This window comes from Lycium barbarum, chromosome 10 (assembly GCF_019175385.1).
Source record: "Lycium barbarum isolate Lr01 chromosome 10, ASM1917538v2, whole genome shotgun sequence".
NCBI classification, from domain to species: Eukaryota; Viridiplantae; Streptophyta; class Magnoliopsida; order Solanales; family Solanaceae; genus Lycium; species Lycium barbarum.
In genome coordinates, this window is record NC_083346.1 from 111,253,498 (window position 1) to 111,272,770 (window position 19,273).

The following is a 19,273-nucleotide window of genomic DNA, read 5'->3' on the forward strand; positions in this document are numbered from 1 at the left end:
AGATCGAAATCTTGCATCATATATTAAATTGTGGGGATAATTATAGATTTAACTTCCGTCACAACGGAACATGGATTAGGATGTGGATATAAACGTGGATACCTTTCTACAATACTATTTTTTAAGTGGACGTGGAAGTAGATTTATATTTGTACATTATAAAAAAATAAAATTGTGGAAGGGGATGTGGATTCATATGAACATTGTGGACGTGGAAATGGATTTATTTTTAAAGTTTGTGAAAGTGGAGGTGGATTTATTTTCTTGCACCGTGGAAAGTGGATGTGGATTTATTTTTTGCATTGTGGAAGTGGATATGGATTTATATTTTATACCGTATAATACGGACGTGGAAGTGGATGTGGATTTATTTTTGGTACCGTATAATATGGACGTGGAAGTGGATGTGGATTTATTTTTGTACCGTGTAATACAGACGTGGAAGTGGATGTGGGTTTACATTTTTTGTACCGTGAAATGCGGACATGGGTTTATATTTTTGCACTGTGGAAGTGGACGTGGATTTATTTTTCTGCACCGTGGAAGTGGATGTGGATTTACATTTTTTGTACCGTGAAATGCGGACGTGGATTTATATTTTTGCACTGTGGAAGTGGACGTGGATTTATTTTTCTGCACCGTGGAAGTGAATGTGGATTTACATTTTTTGTACCGTGAAATGCGGACGTGGATTTTTATTTTTGCACTGTGGAAGTGGACGTGGATTTATTTTTCCGCACTGTGGAAGTGGATGTGGATTTACATTTTTTGTACCGTGAAATGCGGACGTGGATTTATATTTTTGCACTGTGGAAGTGGACGTGGATTTATTTTTTGCATTGTGGAAGTGGATGTGAATTTACATTTTTGTACCGTGAAATGCGGACGTGGATTTATATTTTTGCACTGTGGAAGTGGACGTGGATTTATTTTTCTGCACTGTGGAAGTGGATGTGGATTTACATTTTTGTACCGTGAAATGCGGACGTGGATTTATATTTTTGCACCACAAAAGTGGACGCGGATTTATATTTTTGTACAGTGGAAGTGGATGTGGATTTATATTTTTGTACAGTGGAAGTGGACGTGGATTTATATTTTTGTACCACGAAAGTGGACGTGGATTTATATTTTTGCACCACGAAAGTGGACGTGGATTTACATTTTTGTACAGTGGAAGTGGACGTGGATTTATATTTTTGTACAGTGGAAGTAGACGTGGATTTATATTTTTGTACCACGAAAGTGAACGTGGATTTATATGTTTGCACCACGAAAGTGGACGTGGATTTACATTTTTGTACAGTGGAAGTGGATGTGGATTTATATTTTTGTACAGTGGAAGTGGATGTGGATTTATATTTTGTACCACGAAAGTGGACGTGGATTTATATTTTGCACTACGAAAGTGGATGTGGATTTATATTTTTGTACAGTGGAAGTGGATGTGGATTTATATTTCGTTAAAATAAACGTGGATGTGGATTTAGCTCTCGTTAAGGTGGATATCAATGTCGACTTAATTCCTCTTCAAGTGGAAGCCATAATTTTAATTCATCTCCAAAGCTTGTTGTGGATTCAACTTTCGAAACAGGGGTTACAAGTGTAAACTTTTCCAACCCTGTCTTATTTACACATATATTTCTTTGTTGCTAACAATTGTTTTTAGCTTGTGGCTTTTGACAATATTAAAGTTGACATCACACATCAACTCGTGGAACTATTTCTTCGGCAGCGAACTGGGCAATTTATCGGGTAGGATAATCAGACTTCCCGACACGGGTCAAAGATCTACCTCGAACACTCGTCTCCAATCACAAGTATTCTTTTGCATTCCAACAATTCAATTTTCAAGTTCTATCATAATGCCCAGTGTCATCATAATTCAACACTGGGACAATATTCTGCAAGATTCGCGCCAATCGGGGCTCATTAGTCATAAGGTGTCGTAGTTGTCCCAGAACTACACTCGACCTGATTCTCGTGCAGCCCGAGATATGTAGGCAACTCATAGACCGGAGTTCGGTCATAATCCTCTCAAGTTTCCTTTAGCCGGGACAAAATAGGCTACTGAGTCAACGTCTTTGCCCCGACAACTCTTTTCATCATTACCAGGCAAAGAGGGACAAGTTGTTGACACCCAATTTTGTCCCGCCTCTCCTCCGAAATACCTATTTACGCTTCTAATATTTTGGGAAAATTAAAAAATATATTTATATTTTACTATAATTATTAGCCTCTTATTAATACTCACGTTTTATTATTCTATTACAGTTACTATTATTATTATTATTTACTATTATTATTATGTTATCATTTAGCACATTTTACCGGTTTACGCACTCACATCGCATTTATTTTCGCCTAATTAAAATAATTTTATTTACTGTGAATTTTCGAAATATTATTGCACGGCTATTACAACGTCATTTTTTATTATCTGAGTACTAATAATTGCGTATTTTATATCGAGTAATATTTTAACACAAGTTATTTAAATAGGTCTTTTATTTAAAATGTAGTAGCCCAACCAACTCACACTATTTTCGAATCAATTCACAAAACGAGTCCACATTTTAATTTACCAGCCATTTTAATTCATCCCAGCCCATTTTAATGCCCAATCCACATTTTAATCACCAGCCCAAACGGACCAGCCCAACATTTTTTTTTTTTTTTTTTTTAACCAGCCCAACATTTTAATTCAACTCAACCCATATTTTTCTACCCAACCAGCCCATTGCCTAAAATATTACCCGACCCGGCCCATTTCACGTTTTATTCCCTCAACCCAACTTAACCCTAACATTTCCTTCATTTTCACCCTCACCCGCCCCTTTCTCTTTCCTTTTTCTCTCCTCTCCTTCGTCTCTCTTCACCCCACCACACCGCACTCACCCCTACCACCGCCGCTCCTCTTCCCTTTTCCCCACCACGCCGTTCCCTTTCCCCCACTCCCTTACTTCATCATCTTCATCCCCACCACGCCGCTTGTCCCCCCGCTCCTCTCTTCTTTTTATTCGACTCAAACGAGCCAAAACCCTATAAATGATCGCGGCTTGAAATCGTTTAGGACAGGGTTAGAATCGCAGCAAATCACCGAAGAATCACAGTTCTTGAACCCCAAACCCCCCCCCCCCCCCTATTTTGTAGCTTTTTTTTTGAATCACAGAAAAACTCCTGGAAAAAATTAAGTTCTGAAATAAATTTTCTTTTGTTTTCTTTGAAATCCCGAAAAAAATCTCTAAAATACAAGACCTTTAACCGCGTAGAATTCCTTAAAAAATCAGTTTTCTTCAGCAATCGTAATCTTATTTCAATATTGGGTCAAGAATACTAGTTCAGTTCGTATTCGTTTTGTTGTTGCTGTGAAATCGAGCATCGCAAGCTCGGATTTGACAAGTGTTCGAGTGGAATCAAAACCTTCGCCTCACTTCGCTGCACACAAAAGAGGTAAACCTCGATACATTTACTACTCATAGTTTTTAATTTCTGTTTTGGTTAAGATTTCAGTTTATTTAGCTATATGTTTAGTGGTTATGTAGTTTCTTTGTCGTCGCGTTATTTGTTGATATTTGGATGTTGTTAGGATAGGGTGTTTGATTACTAAGATGAATTGTGAAAGATGAACATCGTAGTTTTGGGGTGTTTAGACTGAATTCACAAGAGTTAGAACCCGTTCAAAGATGAATATACATAGGGTATACGGGGGTATCAAGGCAAGGGGGGAGGTATGCGCTCGATATACATCTAATATACATAGCACTATGTATATAACTTAGGTATATTGGCATGTGAATAAAACAGTTCGGTACTGCCCCTCTTTCACTCTGTTTATTCGAGTAATATACTCTGACATGAACGAAATCTGTTTGGTTTAAATACGATGGAATGATTATATGATATGTCAATGTTGGTCGCTGATTCGATTTGGTCTCTAATCTGACACAATCAGGTTTGTTTGGGCCTGTTTAGAATAGCTTATTCATCTGCTGAAGGTGATTTTGGCATTTTAAAGTCAGCATATTCTTCAATCCAAACTTATGTTTACTCAACTCCTAAAATTTGATATCTATGTGACATTCATCATCTTAAGCTGTCATTTGGTTTGATAACTATATATATGGGGACTGTTTGTTTGGCTTAATATGATGCCTAATGCAACTTTATTGATTTCTGGCAGATTAGTCTGTTAATGGACCCTTTATACATTTTTGCTGGATAGGTTTTCTCTATTTCTCTGTTTGTTGATATGCTTCTCTGTTTGACTTGTAATTTACTCAGTTTACGAATTTCAAGACAAAATTCGATTAACATTAGTTTTTTTTTTGTTGTTTTAGAAATCATATTTGCATGCTGTTATCTAGTTTGTACGCATCTGTTGGTTTATCCTGGTTTAGTTATTGCTTCAACCTAACCTGAGCTAAGATGAATTTATATAATCGCTGGCATTCCTATGGATTCTATTTAGGGTGCAAACTGTCCTAAGAAGTCGTTTAGTCCACAACCTATTCGAATATGATCCATACCTAGCTTGATCAGTCACATGCTTTAATAAATCTGTGTTTGATTCATGTTGGGTTTCAGCTTGTTGATTCAAAGTGAAATGGTTTCTTGGCTACGTCGACTATCTCCAATATGCATTTAATTAAGAGAAGATTCGCGTGTTAGTGTTTTGTATCTGATATTATTCAGCTGTGGCCTATGTTGAGATGTTGTTTGGTTTCTTGCCATAGTGTCAATAGTCTCAACATCAAATATGCTGTTCTTAAAATATGTTGCTGTTTGGTCTGCTGTTGCAATATCACAAACCTCGACAACAAAATATGCTATCAAGATTCTTATGCCATACCAATTTGCAACAAAGTTCGTTTATACGATTCTTAAAGAACGAATATCTCCACTGCCCTACTGTCATTATAGAACAAAGACCAGACCAACATACACAGGGAAACAGAAATAAAAAAAAAAAACAGAGTGGCTGTTGACGTTGTTGTTGAAGCAAAAGGGCATATTTTCCATGCACCATGATCCAGTAGTTTCTAGGAAATTAGCATGAATCCATGGGTTGCTGGTTATGTATTACGAAATAATTATTGATTAAACAGAGAGAGGCCATCACGATATATATATATATTCTACTGGATTGCCTTTAGTTTCACATTTTTATATATTTAACCTTATCGATTGTATACTAATTTTTTTTCTTTCGTTGCTTTGCATGAACCTGTGTACGGGTCCGAGGGACTCGTTTCCCTGCCACGTTCGATGTTGGGCTAAAGCCCAAAGTGATTTTCTTCCGAGTCGTCCGTCATTCAATTCATCCGCAGCAAATGAAATCTTCTGGGCCAAAGCCCGTACAGCAGCAGTCCGAAAATAGGCTGAGCCCATTAAACTCTATTGGCTCTTATATTTTTATTTCTGTGCATTTAATTTGTATGGCATGATTAACTCTTTATTTTGTTTTGTTTTCTTAACTTAGATGAATTCTAATAAATTTAGTGGGGTTTAGTCTTAGTTATGGGTAGCTAATTTAAGAGAAACTAACAATTAATTCCATAAGTTATTCTCTTCCTTTCATGCCCTTTTATTTTATTTGGAATAATTGATTTGCAAAATGGCATGACTATATATTTTAAGCAAAGGGAATCGCATTTTTTATCATAAACGTTTCAAAACGTCACTAATACGCAGTTATAAGTACATTTTATGCTCTTCAAGTTTGAATCAATCATGCATATTTTTTTAGCTAAGCACCATTAATAAGAAATGACTCACTTCTTTTGAATTCTATTTACAAATCCAGATTTCCTACACTACTATATTAATATATTGTCATTTTATTTCAAGTTAAATTGGCTGGGGTTTTCTCTTAAAAGCTTCTATTTATATACAAAACATTATATTTTGCAACTCTCATTTTTACAATAAAATTATTATTTTAAACTCAACAACATTTATAAGTTTTATTTTTGAGTGGACCTCTATGTATTTCTTCAAGTCAGTTTAAATAACAACACTATGTTTTTTTTCCTTTCAAACCTTAATAATATTCGCAACCTATTTTCTTAAGATTTAAGCATTACATTTAATTTAAATTAATTAACCTAAGTTTTGTCGAATAACCGTAAGTTAACGGATTCTAAAGAATGCCTAATTCCTTCCCTTTAGAATAATATAGAGCCCTTACCTAGAATCACATTGGTTAAGCAGACTATTAATTGAGGTTTAGTTTTAACTTTACCTTGGTTAACCTCTAGGTGTCCTAATTCACCGTTAAATTAATTAAGTGGCGACTCCTTAAAATAAAACAAATAGGAATCACCAATACGTCATACTCCTTAAATCTACCCGGTTAAAATGGGGTGTGACACGAACCATCCAATTGGCGACCTACACTTCCTTCCATACAAAGCTTTATACGGGGCCATCTGGATGCTGGAATGATAACTGTTGTTATAGGCAAATTCAATAAGTGGCAAGTGATCATCCCAATTACCTCCGAAATCTAATATGCATGCCCGTAACATATCTTCCAAGGTTTGAATAGTGCGATCAGCTCGCCTATCAGTTTGTGGGTGAAATGTTGTGCTAAGTCTCACTTGAGTACCCAGAACTTCTTGGAAAGACTTCCAAAATTTATCAGTAAATTTTGCTCCTCGGTCTGTGATAATAGACACCGGAACATCATGAAGTCGCACTATCTCCTTAAGATACAACCGTGCATAATCCCCTGCTGAATATGTGGTTTTGACTGGAAGAAAATGGGCCGACTTTGTGAGTCTATCAACACTTACCCATATGGAGTCATATTTGCGCCGGGAACGAGGCAAACCTACAATAAAATCCATGTTGATCACTTCCCACTTCCAGGCTAGGATTTCCATGGCTTGTAACAATCATCCTGGCTTTTGATGCTCGATTTTCACTTGTTGGCAATTTGGACATTGAGCTAAAAATTTTGCTATGTCCTTCTTCATTCCATCCTACCAATATATTAGCTTAAGATCGTGATACATCTTTGTTGCTCCTGGGTGAATGGAATACCTAGAGTAATGAGCTTCTTCTAGAATCCGACGATGTAGTCCTGAAACATCTAGGACACATAGCCTGTCTCGGTACCTAAGGACTCCATCTGCAGGAACTTCAAATGGCGACTTCTCTTTCTGAAGAAATGTATCTTTATAGCGACTCAACTGGGGATCTTCATATTGGTGCTCCCTCACCTCCATATCTAGGAATGAAACAGTTGGGTTATCGATGCCAACTCCTGCATTGCCTGAATCAATTATACAAACTCCGAGGTTAGCTAGCTGGTGGAGCTCACAGATTAATTCTTTCTTCTTCGGAGGGACTTCACATAGACTTTCCATTGATTTGCGGCTAAGTGCATCAGCTACTACATTCGCCTTTCCGGGGTGGCATAAAATACTCACATCATAATCTTTTAATAACTCTAACCACCGCCTCTGTCGTAGATTTAGCTCCTTCTGCTTGAAAATATATTGGGGACTCTTGTGATCTGTATAAATATCAACGTGCACATCGTACAAGTAATGTCTCCACATTTTTAGCGCATGGATAACCGCAACCAATTCAAGATCGTGGGTCGGGTAATTCTTCTCATGTTTCCACAACTGCCTTGAAGCATAGGCAATAACTTTGCCGTGCTGCATCAGTACACAACCTAACCCAACACCAGAGGCATCACAATACACAACATAAACATCTGGTCCTTCTGGGAGTGTCAAGACTGGGGCTGAGGTTAATTTGTTCTTCAATTCTTGGAAACTGCGTTCGCAAGCATTAGTCCACTGAAAATTTGTTGATTTCTGAGTTAGCTTCGTTAATGGTGCTGAAGTAGAAGAAAATCCTTCCACAAATCTTCTATAATATCCTGCTAATCCCAAGAAGCTACGGACCTCTGTAGGTGTTGTGGGCCTTGGCCAAGTCTTCACAACCTCAATTTTCTGAGTATCAACTCGAATGCCGTCAGCTGAAATGATATGGCCTAAAAAAGTTACAGAATTCAGCCAGAACTCACATTTCAAAATTTTAGCATACAACTCATGAGTCCGAAGAATCCCAAGGACAATACGCAAATGGTTTGCATGCTTTGCTTCTGTCCGAGAGTATACTAGAATATCATCGATGAATACAATCACAAACAGATCTAAGATAGGCCTGAATACATTATTAATCAAATTCATGAACACCGCTGGAGCGTTAGTCAACCCAAATGACATCACCCGAAATTCATAATGGCCGTATCTGGTTCTGAATGCTGTCTTGGGAATATCTTTTTCTCTAACTCTCACTTGATGATACCCTAATCTCAAATCAATTTTGGGAAACCACTTAGCACCCTGTAATTGATCAAACAAATCATCGATTCTCGGAAGTGGATATTTGTTCTTGATTGTCACATTGTTCAATTGTCTATAATCAATGCACATTCGTAGAGAGCCGTCCTTCTTTCTTATAAACAAGACATGTGCTCCCTATGTCGATGAACTAGGCCAAATGAATCCCTTCTCAAGCAAATATTTCAGTTGTGCCTTTAGTTCTTTTAATTCTGCAGGAGCCATTATGTAAGGAGGAATAGAGATTGGTTTAGTATCCGGTAACACATCAATAGCAAAATCAATCTCCCGCTCCGGTGGGAGGCTTGGAAGTTCATCTGGAAATACATTCGAAAAGTCATTTACTACCGGGACGGATTGAAAAGTCGCCGGCTTTACTTCGGTGTCATGAACTCGGGCTAGATGATAAATATAGCCCTTTGCAATCATCTTTATTGCTTTGAGGTAGGAAATAAACTTACCCCTCGGAGACGCTGGGCCAATAACTGAATAGCCTCGGTCATCAGCTGGCCCGAAGCACCCAGTGGAGGAACTGGAGGCACTGGAGCTAGAGTGGAGACCTCTTCATGCTCTTCTGCTACTGGAGGAATAGCGGTAGCATGCGAGGGAGTGGCACCCTGAGCCTCGCTATGTCCTAGCTCAGCCAAGGGTTCTCGGCTGGTACCTTCCCCAGCAGCGCCAGTATTGCGTTGACTTTCTTCTTCTTTCTCAGAGGCATCACTGAAAATTAGATGGGAAAATATTATATAGTTGCATCCTTGACTTGGCTCTACCGCACGATCTAAGATGAGAAAAGAAGGTCAATAGTTCCTAAATGCCCCGCAACCTCCTGTTTATAAGTGTGGCGCTCTTCACACCCATAAACAATATTCTACTGGACACAGCTCGTAGACACACCGTAGGACAAACTGCTCTGATACCACTTTGTCACGACCCGACTAGGGGGCCATAACGGGTACCCGGAGCTGACTACCGAGCACCACTCATTACGCTAATCATCACACCTATCCTGGACACACATAATCTCCAAGGCAACACATATACATACATAAGCCCTCACAGCTGCAAAAATGATATAAAAAAATATACATTGATGTATCTATGAGACAACTACTATCCACACATACGTATCTACGAGTCTCTTCTAGAGTACTGAGACATAAGGACGGGACAGGACCCCGTCATGCCCGAATATATACATAAAAGAATGTATCAACAAATGGCATCTCCAGAGTAGTGGAGTGCTCCTGTGAATCTGCTGAGTAGCTCCTAAGAATCTGGGTCGCCTACCTGTGAGCATGAACACAGCGTCCATAGAAAGAGAAGGACGTCAGTACGAACAATGTATTGAGTATGTAAGGCATATGTGATAACATGATAAGGAAATGCAGAAAACATAATGAGGAAGTATAACTACAACTGCTTGCCCCTTGAGGCGAAATTATGCACACTCCTTCTTATCTTTAAAACAAATCACACACATACATATATAGGCTGTCCGAATCAATAACATCATAAGCCCGCGTCCGGGGTAATCATATCACGCCGTCCACTAGCGGTGTCATGTTCGGCCAAATAGGCACGGTGTTATCATAAGCTGCCCGCCTTAGCGGTGTCATGCCCGACCATCTAGGCACGGTGTAACCATACATATATACTCATCATATAGCATGCATAAGAACTCAAGTAAAAGCTACGACTCTATCGGGGTGACGTAAGGTCGAGAACCCCCTATTCCATTATGGAGTAGTCATGATCATCATGTCTCACCTTGAAAGGAATAGCATAATAAGGTGAGCCTAACAAAAATGATTAACACCCAGGAATCATATAAGGATCATGAGCTTCATAAGAATAGCATATCATAAGCTTTAGAGCCTCTAGACTTACCTTCATCGTCATCATTATTGTTACCTCATGAGTAGCTCTTAATAATCATAGACTCATTGTTTCCGGAATATAAGAGAGTCATGGAAAGATAAAGGAAGTCGTATTATCGGAATCATGCCTTAGAAAAAGAAGGGACTAGCCTCACATACCTTTACGTCTCCTTAACAACTAAGCGTTCTCCTTCCAAGCTCACAACTCTACATCAAGAGAATTCGTGCTAAATTAGATCATTTCAAACATGCTTGAGTCTAAACTAAAGCGACTAAGAGCTAATGAAAATTGGGCAGCATTTCCTTTATTTCAACAACTTTATCCATGTAATAAAACAACTCCCAAATAGCAATAGCAACTCCCATAATATCACAATCAATAGATCTCTCAAGTTAAACATTGTTCACTTCTCAAATTCACTTTCAAAGTCATCCATAAACATGACTACAATACAACAATATATTCATTCTTCCCATAATACTTCTTCAATGTCATTAGCATCATTCATAACAAGATTATACTCATCTCATACTAAGAATCATGACTCAAATTAACTTACTACTCAAAATACCATTATTTCCATATTTGAGCTCATATTCTACTTTCTTTTCTAATCCAAGTCTTTCAACTACTCAATACTTTTAATAATATGAACTAGATGTAAAAATCACCTTTGATTATGTAGGAATGATCTTTGGATGAAGATACTTTACTTGAGAAAACCCTCAACTCCAATACCAAAGGATTTCTTGATTTCTACAAACCCTAGTGAGCCTCTTTGCACTTGATTCTCTTGATTCTTGGTGTTTAATATTTGATTTCTCTTGGATTTGCTCTTAGCTCATAAGAAGACTTGTTGAGAGAGTTTCTAGAGATTTCTAGGTCCAAAAATGGTGAAAATATGATTTAAGGTCGAATTTGGTCTAGTTATAGTAGTCCAGAAAATTCTGGACTGACACAACATGCTGCGAAGTTGCGAGGTCGCAAAGCGCGCTTTGCTAGCCGCATGTTGGGTCGCAGGCCTCGGAACATCACCAAAATTCACTGTCACACTTTGCTGCGCAACTGTGTCTCCGCAAAGCGTGCTTTGCTGCTAGCATGTTGCGCCACATACTGCGTCATAATGTGACACTTTATCAAACTTTCGCCAAAACTTAACTCCGATGATACGACGAGTCTTAAACCTTCCCGAGGCTTACTAAACATGGTTTTACTCCATTATATACCCAAGATGGAAATATCTATCCTCATGACCTCAAAAAATTTGTCCTACCTCCCAAGACTAGGACAACTAGCATTCGGCGAAACTCAACGTATGAAAATGTGAGGTGTAACACCAAACCACTAGTCGGGTTTTTTTCTCGGTTTGACTCAGTTTATCGGTTTACTTTGTACACCCCTAACTATAGGGATGATTAAAAACTAAGAAACAATATGAAAGTTTGGGAGAGGATGATTGAGTGAGGCTGAGGAGGGATGTGTCTATTTTCAAGAACCAATTCGGATTCATACCGGAGCAACTACTGCAGCAATTCATCTTCTAAGGAGATTGTTGGAGCAGTGTAAGGATAGGAAAATAGACCTATATATGTTGTTCATTGACTTAGAAAAAACATACGACAAAGTCCATAGGGAGGTTTTATGGAGATTCTTGGAGTCTAGAGGTGTGTCTGTGTCATACATTAGAGCGATTAAAAACATGTTCATTGGAACCAAAATCCTAGTAAGAACTGTGGGAGGAGACTCAGAACACTTCCCAATCGAAATGAGGTTGCACGAGGGATCAACTCTTAGCCCATTTTTATGTGACTTGGTGATGGTTGAATTGACACGACATATTCAAGAGGAAGTACCATGGTGTATATTATTCGTAGATGACATAAAATTGATTGACGAGACACACATCGGGGTTAACGGTAGATTGGAGGTTTGAAGACAAACCCTAAAGTCTAAAGGTTTCAGGTTGAGCAAGACTAAGGCAGAGTACATGAAGTGCAAGTTCAGTGACACATCACATTAGACAGATGTGGAAGTGAGGATTGATACACATGTCATCTCCATAAGAAGAAGCTTCAAGTATCTTGGATCAATAATCTAAGAAAATAGGGAGATCGACAATGATGAGTGGATGAAATAGAGGCTCGCATCCTGTGTCTTGTGTGATAATAATGTGTCACTTAGACTTAAAGGTAAGTTCTATAGAGTGCTTATTAACCAACTATGTTGTGTGGGGTAGAGTGTTGGCAAATTAAGAATTAACACGTTCAAAAGATGAATATAACAATGATGATGATGCATAGATGGATGTTTTGGTACACTAAGAGAGATAAGACTATGAACGAAGATACACGAGGCAAGATGGGAGTGATTTCAGTAGTGGACAAGATGAGAAAGCGGGGTTGAGATGGTTCGGGCATGTAAAGAGGAGAAACATAGATGCGAAGTAAGGAGGTGTGAGAGGATGATTGTGATAGGTCCAAAGAGAGATAAATATAGACCGAGGAAGAATTGGTGAGAGGTGATTAGACATGACATGACATGACACATCTTCAACTTACCGATGACATAAGCCTAGATAGGAAAACATGGAGATCGAGGAGTAGGGTAGATGGTTAGTAGGTCGTCAAGCGATTTCTCTCTTTCCTGTGGGAGAGCATGGTTCTAGCTTATAACACCTTTTCTGCTCCCTCTCCTACTTATCTATATCATCATTATTATTCTATTATTATCTTATTCTTCCATTGTATTACTACCTTTGTTTCTCCTGTATTTGTCAAACCTATTTTTGAAACTTGAGTCGAGGGTCTATCGGAAACAACCTCACTGCCTCACACAAGGTAGGCGTAAGGTATGCGTACACCCCACCCTCTCCAGCCCCTACTCGCGAGATAAAATTGAATATGCTATTGCTGTTGTTGCATAATCCAATGAATACGAAATGTTAAAATTTGTTAAAAGTCACATACAAATATGGATGGTGTCAAATACTTTAGCACAACGCAAAATTAAAAGTGTCATTAGCACTAATTGATCCAATAATAGAATATTGCTATGACAAACATTCATCACTCTTCTTCCAATGGCAATTTAAACCTTTTATTTTTATTTGTTACCTGAGGTTCGATATTTGCTTTGGGGCTTCGATTAATTTGGATTCTTGCAGCGTGAGGCCCATTAAAAAGAGTAGAGCTTCCCATTTGCAAAACTTAAACCTGAAATTTCTAATTAATACCACAATGTTTGGTGGTGCAATTTAAAATTTGGTCTATGGATTCAACCTAAATGTTGGTAGTCATATGGCATGACCACTGAATTTTGTTGTAGGAGAAAAAGAATATCTAACCTATGAATGGATACGAGAACATTCGTTGAGTACAAGTAGCATAAGTATCACGAGGAGCCGGCACACATCTTTGTGGTGGTTTGTGGTCCATGGCCAGGCTCTTGTCTGGTTTGCCTAATGGCATTAAATGTGGTATGTTGTCTTTGGGCTATACAAAAAACAACTAATGTGCATGTCACTTCACATAGATAAGTTGGAGCTGAGACAGCATCAAACACCCTCCTCCACTCATGAAAGTGAACAAGAAATAAATAAAAAATAATTTAAATTTTTAAATGAGATGAAGTTTAAAGTGATATTCAAATTAGAAAAAATAATTTGAAATTGACCATTTTTTCTAGTTTAGAGTTTGTTTGGCAAAGTGGTGAAATTTGTTTCTTCTGAGCAGTACCTCTTTGAAAAAGTGTTTTCGAAATGCAGGGTAAAGTTGCGTACAATAGACCCTCGGGGTCGAATCCTTTTCCGAATTTTGCGCATAGCGGGAGCTTAGTGCACCAGATTGCTCTTTTTTTGTGTGTAATTTATGTTTGACTAATTATTTGAAAATTACTTTTATTAGTAATTTATATTTGGCCAGTAGTTTCGAAAAGTATTTTGAAGTACTTATCAATTATGAAGAAGGAAGTTTCTAATTAATTTGGTAAATAAAATTTCGATATTCCTAATCTCATCCTAAAAAATGAAAATCACTTATTTTATGGGAAAAACTACTTTGTAGCTTCTCCTTAAAAGCTAAAAAATATCTTTTACTACTATCCATAAAACTTCTTTCTTCACTTAAGGCCTGGCCAAACACCTTCAATATGTGGGTTGAGATTTAACCCACTAATATGCTTCCTATTTTTCACAGTTAAAGTTGGAAAGTTCAAACTCCATCAGTAGCAATTTCTTTCTCTTTCTCCCTTCCCCCTCCCTGATATAATAAAAAGGAAAACACTTTCAATAAGTGCTTTTGTTTAAGGAAATAGATACTTTTAATGTTTAAATGACTTGCCTAAACAAGTTATTACTGAGTTTAAAATTGGGCTTAATAGATGCTTCTGAAATAATATTTTTTGCTTACTTGCCAAACATAAAAAGATGAGTAAGAAAATTACATATTCTTCCAAGAAATATCTCTTTGGAAAACATTTTGAGGAGTAGAAGCGCTGGTCCCTTCAGTCAACTTGAACGTGCCTGTTGTTACCTACTGTAGGACTCATGAATAATATTTTCCTTTAGACCAAACACACCCTAAAAATAGACCAATCACTCCCAAAACAGAAAAGATATGAAGAAACAAAACAAAATAATACATGAAAACCCAAAAATATGAAAAGAAAGAAAGGACATTGGAGATAGGAATGGGTATGTAATGGGTTTCCATGCAAGAGAGAGAGAGAAGAAGAACAATACTGAAAACACTTGCAGTAAAACTTTATAAAAATAAACAGAATCTTGAAAATGCATTTTTGGTAGAGTTAATGATAAAAAAATACAACTGAACTATTGTTTTTTGCGAGTTTCACGCCCTAACTATTAGTTGTCCCATTTTCCTATTAGAACTATCACCATATGTGTAATAAAACACACCTCAACTATCAGTTGTCCTCTTTTTTCTGGTAGAAAAGGGAACAACTGATAATTGACGTGTGTTTTAATACATAGATGATAATAGTTCAGATAAAAAAAAAACACTTCAGATGTGAAATTCACGAAAAAGTGATTGTTCAAAGTGTATTTTTGACTAAGATAAAGGCTGAAAACACTTCCAGTAAAGCTTTATAGAAAACACAGAATCTTGAAAATGCATTTTTAGTACTTCGTAATTTTTCAACTTGGTGGATCCAATTTCCTTGTCTTTGGTGGGACTTACACACACACTTCTCTTCTAATAGTAGTACTAGTTTGTTTTTTCCTTTCTGTCCCTCTCTGTCACTGTTAAATGACTTTGCTTTTTTGGTTGAATTGAATTGAACAAAGAGCCCCAAAACAACAACCAGAAAATTATAGTTTTAAAACTAATGTGCTGCTGTCTGCTTTTTTTTCTTCTGACGTTACATTGCACTACTCTTCCATCTCTCTCTCTCCAATGATCTTATCTCTATTTCTTTCATGTTATGTTAGTACTTATTATCTCTCTTTCTTCTTCACCATTTTTAGCAAAAACTAAGAATACCCTCAAAGCAGAAACAATTCTGTCATGTCACTTCTCATTCTCTGCTGAGCCTGCTGCAACTTTCTTGAAATTATTAAAAGGGTACTTTGCTTTTCTGTTAATTTGCTCTTGTTTCTTGATGATAATATCTTGAGCTTTTCTTTAAAAAAAAAAAATTGTGGTTATTAGTAGTTTTCTTCGTCTCATTATTTTTGTTATTATGGTTACTAATAATCTATTGGTGTAATCAGAAGCGGATTCAGAATTTTGAGTTTATGTGTTTTGAAAAAAACAATTATTAGGTTCTCAAAAATACAAGGTATTTTAACAAAGTTATTGGGTTCCTGTAAGTAATGCTCTAGCTTTGCCCCAGACTGTAACTATTGTTACTATGATTATGATTCTTTAATTATTGAGTATTGTTCTCTTTGTAAATTTGGAACTTTTGGTTTCTGAGTTTGGGTTCTTTTCTTGATCTGCTATCAGTTGCTTGAAATTTGCTCTTCTGGTGTAGTTCAGGTCTTACTGGACTTTCATGCTTTGCAATTTTTATATTGCAATTTAGATAATGATGTTACTTTTAAGTTGCATTTGTCTTATGGACAAAATTCCACTATAGGTTAAAATGAAGAAACTGGATATTGTTAGTTTGTTGTTTGGTACTAACTTGTGCCCTCTGGTTGAGTTTACTTGAGGTGAAAATATGGATTGGGGTAGAGCCCACCAAAGGTAAAAATGAGAAACTTGGTTTCAACTTGAGCAACTGAACTAATTTATCAAAGTTGTTAAACATGTTCTCGAAATTTTCCAGTTTTCTTGAAATTTTGTAGTTCAATAGTTCAAAGCATAGTAGTACGCTTTAGATTCTTTATTGTGTTGTTGATGAGCCCATGGTTTCATGGAAAATGTGTGTATCCACCTATATTGCTCAGACTCCTCAAAAATGCTGTTACACCCATGTCGGATCCTCCAAAAAGACACTACATTTGGAGGATCCGGCATGCACCTGTCAATATTTTTGAAGAGTCCGAGGAACATAGATTTCAACTGATTTTTGGTTCAGTTAAGATTTGTGTTAAGCATAAAGATACCTCTAGCAAAATTGTGTCCCTTTGCTTCTTCGATGTTTTCCGGTTTCTCAAGAGTCCTTGAAAATGAAATGAAGTACGAAAACAGGAAATGACTCGAATAGTATATTTTGATCTTGGGATGCCATTTTTTTTCAGAAATTTTCTGATCTTGCCTTTTGTTCTCTAGGTTCTTCCAAAAATTTGAATTTTGCTAGAGTTCAAGAAGCTTTGGAGTTCTTCTGATTGTTTCCCAAAGTGAAACTCCATAGGTATTGTATTTCTTATTTCAAAATTAAATTAAATAACCATTTTAGCACTATCTTGTTGAAGTAGGAAACCTTTTTCCTACATGAGTTGGTCGACCTTGAGTCATTACTATGATAACAACCAGTCTAAAATTCAGTGTAAACTCGGTGTTTAAGGCTGTAAGCAGGTAGATTTTTCCCATATGTGAACAGATGATGTACTTCTACTTGATGCATTGGTACTGACTTGAGAATAGGGTATTTCAAAGCTGTTTGCATACAGGTATACTGAACTTGTTCATATTACTATCAACGTGTTGATAATTGTTCACTAGAAATCATCCGGTCTCCACGTAGAAAGCCAGGAATTCGAAAGTAATTTTTAAATTTCACAGGCAAATAAATACCATCTAAAGAACTCCTCTCTGATACTTCTCATATGATGTCCCTTGACTTGCCTTCTGGGGATATCCGACCATAACCATGTCTTACAAACTAGTGCTTGTTTGGCCTTGTGTGACCCTGCAGAATCTGTTGGATAGACTGCCTCACTGTCTTATTGTTAATACCTAAATGGGATCTATTTTGCTGTTAACCACCACATGTTTCATTCCTTCGTACTTTTAACTGTTTTTTCCTCTTACCGGATTGCAGTTTATAGTTAAAATCTTGAAAAAGGGCTAACCTTCTCCAATTGGATGTTATTCATTTTGGTTTCTGTGCCCTTAGTTGATAATTGTGTCTATCTATTGAGGAGCATCATACTCAGCTTGCGACTTGATTTATGGCTTTATAAATTGACATGCATCATAGGTCAATTGATCTTGAAAGTACTTCTCCAGCATGAAAAGATTATTTTCTCTGTTTGAAAAATCACATACTTCGCAGTACATATGCAGGTGAATAAAGGAACAGCAACCATCCATTGATTGATTAAACAGTCCCTGTTGTTTACTAAAGTCTAAATCCGTAGCCGTCTTTTCACCAAGCAACATGAAGCCTCCAATTTTCAATCTTGAATCAGAAGACAAATCCGAGGTCAGCAACTGCCAAGTCGGTCCAGGTCCCTCCCTTAATCTTCAGCAGGATCCAATGCCCGTTACTCTTGACTTGACTCTTGGGTTCAACAGCAGTGATCCCGAATTGAAAGCCAATAGTGAGGCGAGTGACGAAGTAGTACCCCATCCTCCAACGGCAGCACTATCCAGGATTTTTTCATGCAATTTCTGCAGGCGTAAGTTTTACAGTTCGCAGGCATTAGGCGGACACCAAAACGCACATAAACGGGAGCGGACTTTAGCAAAAAGGGCAATGCGGATGGGAATGTTATCCGACAGGTACGCCAGCTTAGCGTCGTTGCCACTTCACGGGGCAGCATTTCGGTCTCTTGGAGTTGAAGCTCACGCTTCCGCACACCAACGGGTCCCACACCAAGAAACGAATATTCATGCAATTAGAAGCGGAGCGAGATTTGAACAACGCTATTTCGGGATGCCGGTATTCGTGGAGGATGATGAAGTGGAGATGTTTTGGCCCGGTAGCTTCAGGCAAATAGAGGGAATTGGTGGTGGCAATGTGAGGTATAATTCAGGGCAAAGTTCAAGCATAAATTTTGTAGCTCATGTACCTCCTCAAACTAGGACAGATCCAACATCGCCTGATCTTAATTTGAAACTCTAGTGGTCCTTTTTTTTTTTTTTTTTTTGGCATTCTATTCTACTTTTTTGTATCAGAATTTTCATAATTGTGGTATTACATTAGTGCTATATTGTTTGTACAGGAGATGAATGATTGAGACTGTCTTGAGCTTTCAATATTAGCTCCCTCTGAATCTTATCTATCCCAAATTTTTTATATTATTAAAAAATTCAGATTTGGGACACTGTTGATAATGTTAATTTATGCAAATCTCTTATCTGCCTCCCATTTAACCCTATTTATTCATTGCTAATTTACCAACAAATTGTTTATGTCAGTAAGATCCGTTTGTAATTTGGAATTTTTGCTTGTTATGAAGAAATCTGCTTTCTTGAGTAGTGTTCTGAACAAGAGACTGTATTTAGCAAGCTGCAAGTTATGACAAAAGCAGTTCGGAATAAATTGCAGAGTGTGGAAATTTTCAATTAATTTAGTTACTAAATCAGCAAATCAAATAAGTCAGGAAACTGAAGGTGGACTACTGTAATCAATGTATCAAAGTTATGTGCCTTTTTTTTTTTTTAGAACTATATATG

The 19,273-nt window shown here is 37.3% G+C and overlaps 1 protein-coding gene across 4 annotated transcripts; it reads left to right on the forward strand.

The window, feature by feature from the left end:
* Positions 1-15,527: 15,527 nt before the first annotated feature.
* LOC132615303 (zinc finger protein 4-like) lies at positions 15,528-18,914 on the forward strand. Of its 4 annotated transcripts, none has more exons than XM_060329869.1 (3): positions 15,528-15,826; positions 16,982-17,063; positions 17,928-18,914. In XM_060329869.1, the coding sequence occupies exon 3, from the start codon at positions 18,033-18,035 to the stop codon at positions 18,717-18,719; it is 687 nt and encodes a 228-aa protein (XP_060185852.1). In that variant the 5' UTR covers positions 15,528-15,826; positions 16,982-17,063; positions 17,928-18,032; the 3' UTR covers positions 18,720-18,914. The 4 variants fall into 4 exon arrangements, with proteins under 4 accessions (XP_060185852.1, XP_060185851.1, XP_060185853.1 ...); XM_060329868.1 differs by having other exon boundaries at positions 17,939-18,914; XM_060329870.1 differs by lacking the exon at positions 16,982-17,063.
* The last annotated feature ends 359 nt before the right edge of the window (positions 18,915-19,273 follow it).

What these genes read in the sequence shown, in the direction of transcription:
- LOC132615303 (XM_060329869.1), top strand. Translation starts at nt 18,033, where the DNA reads ATGAAGCCTCCAATTTTCAATCTTGAATCAGAAGACAAATCCGAGGTC.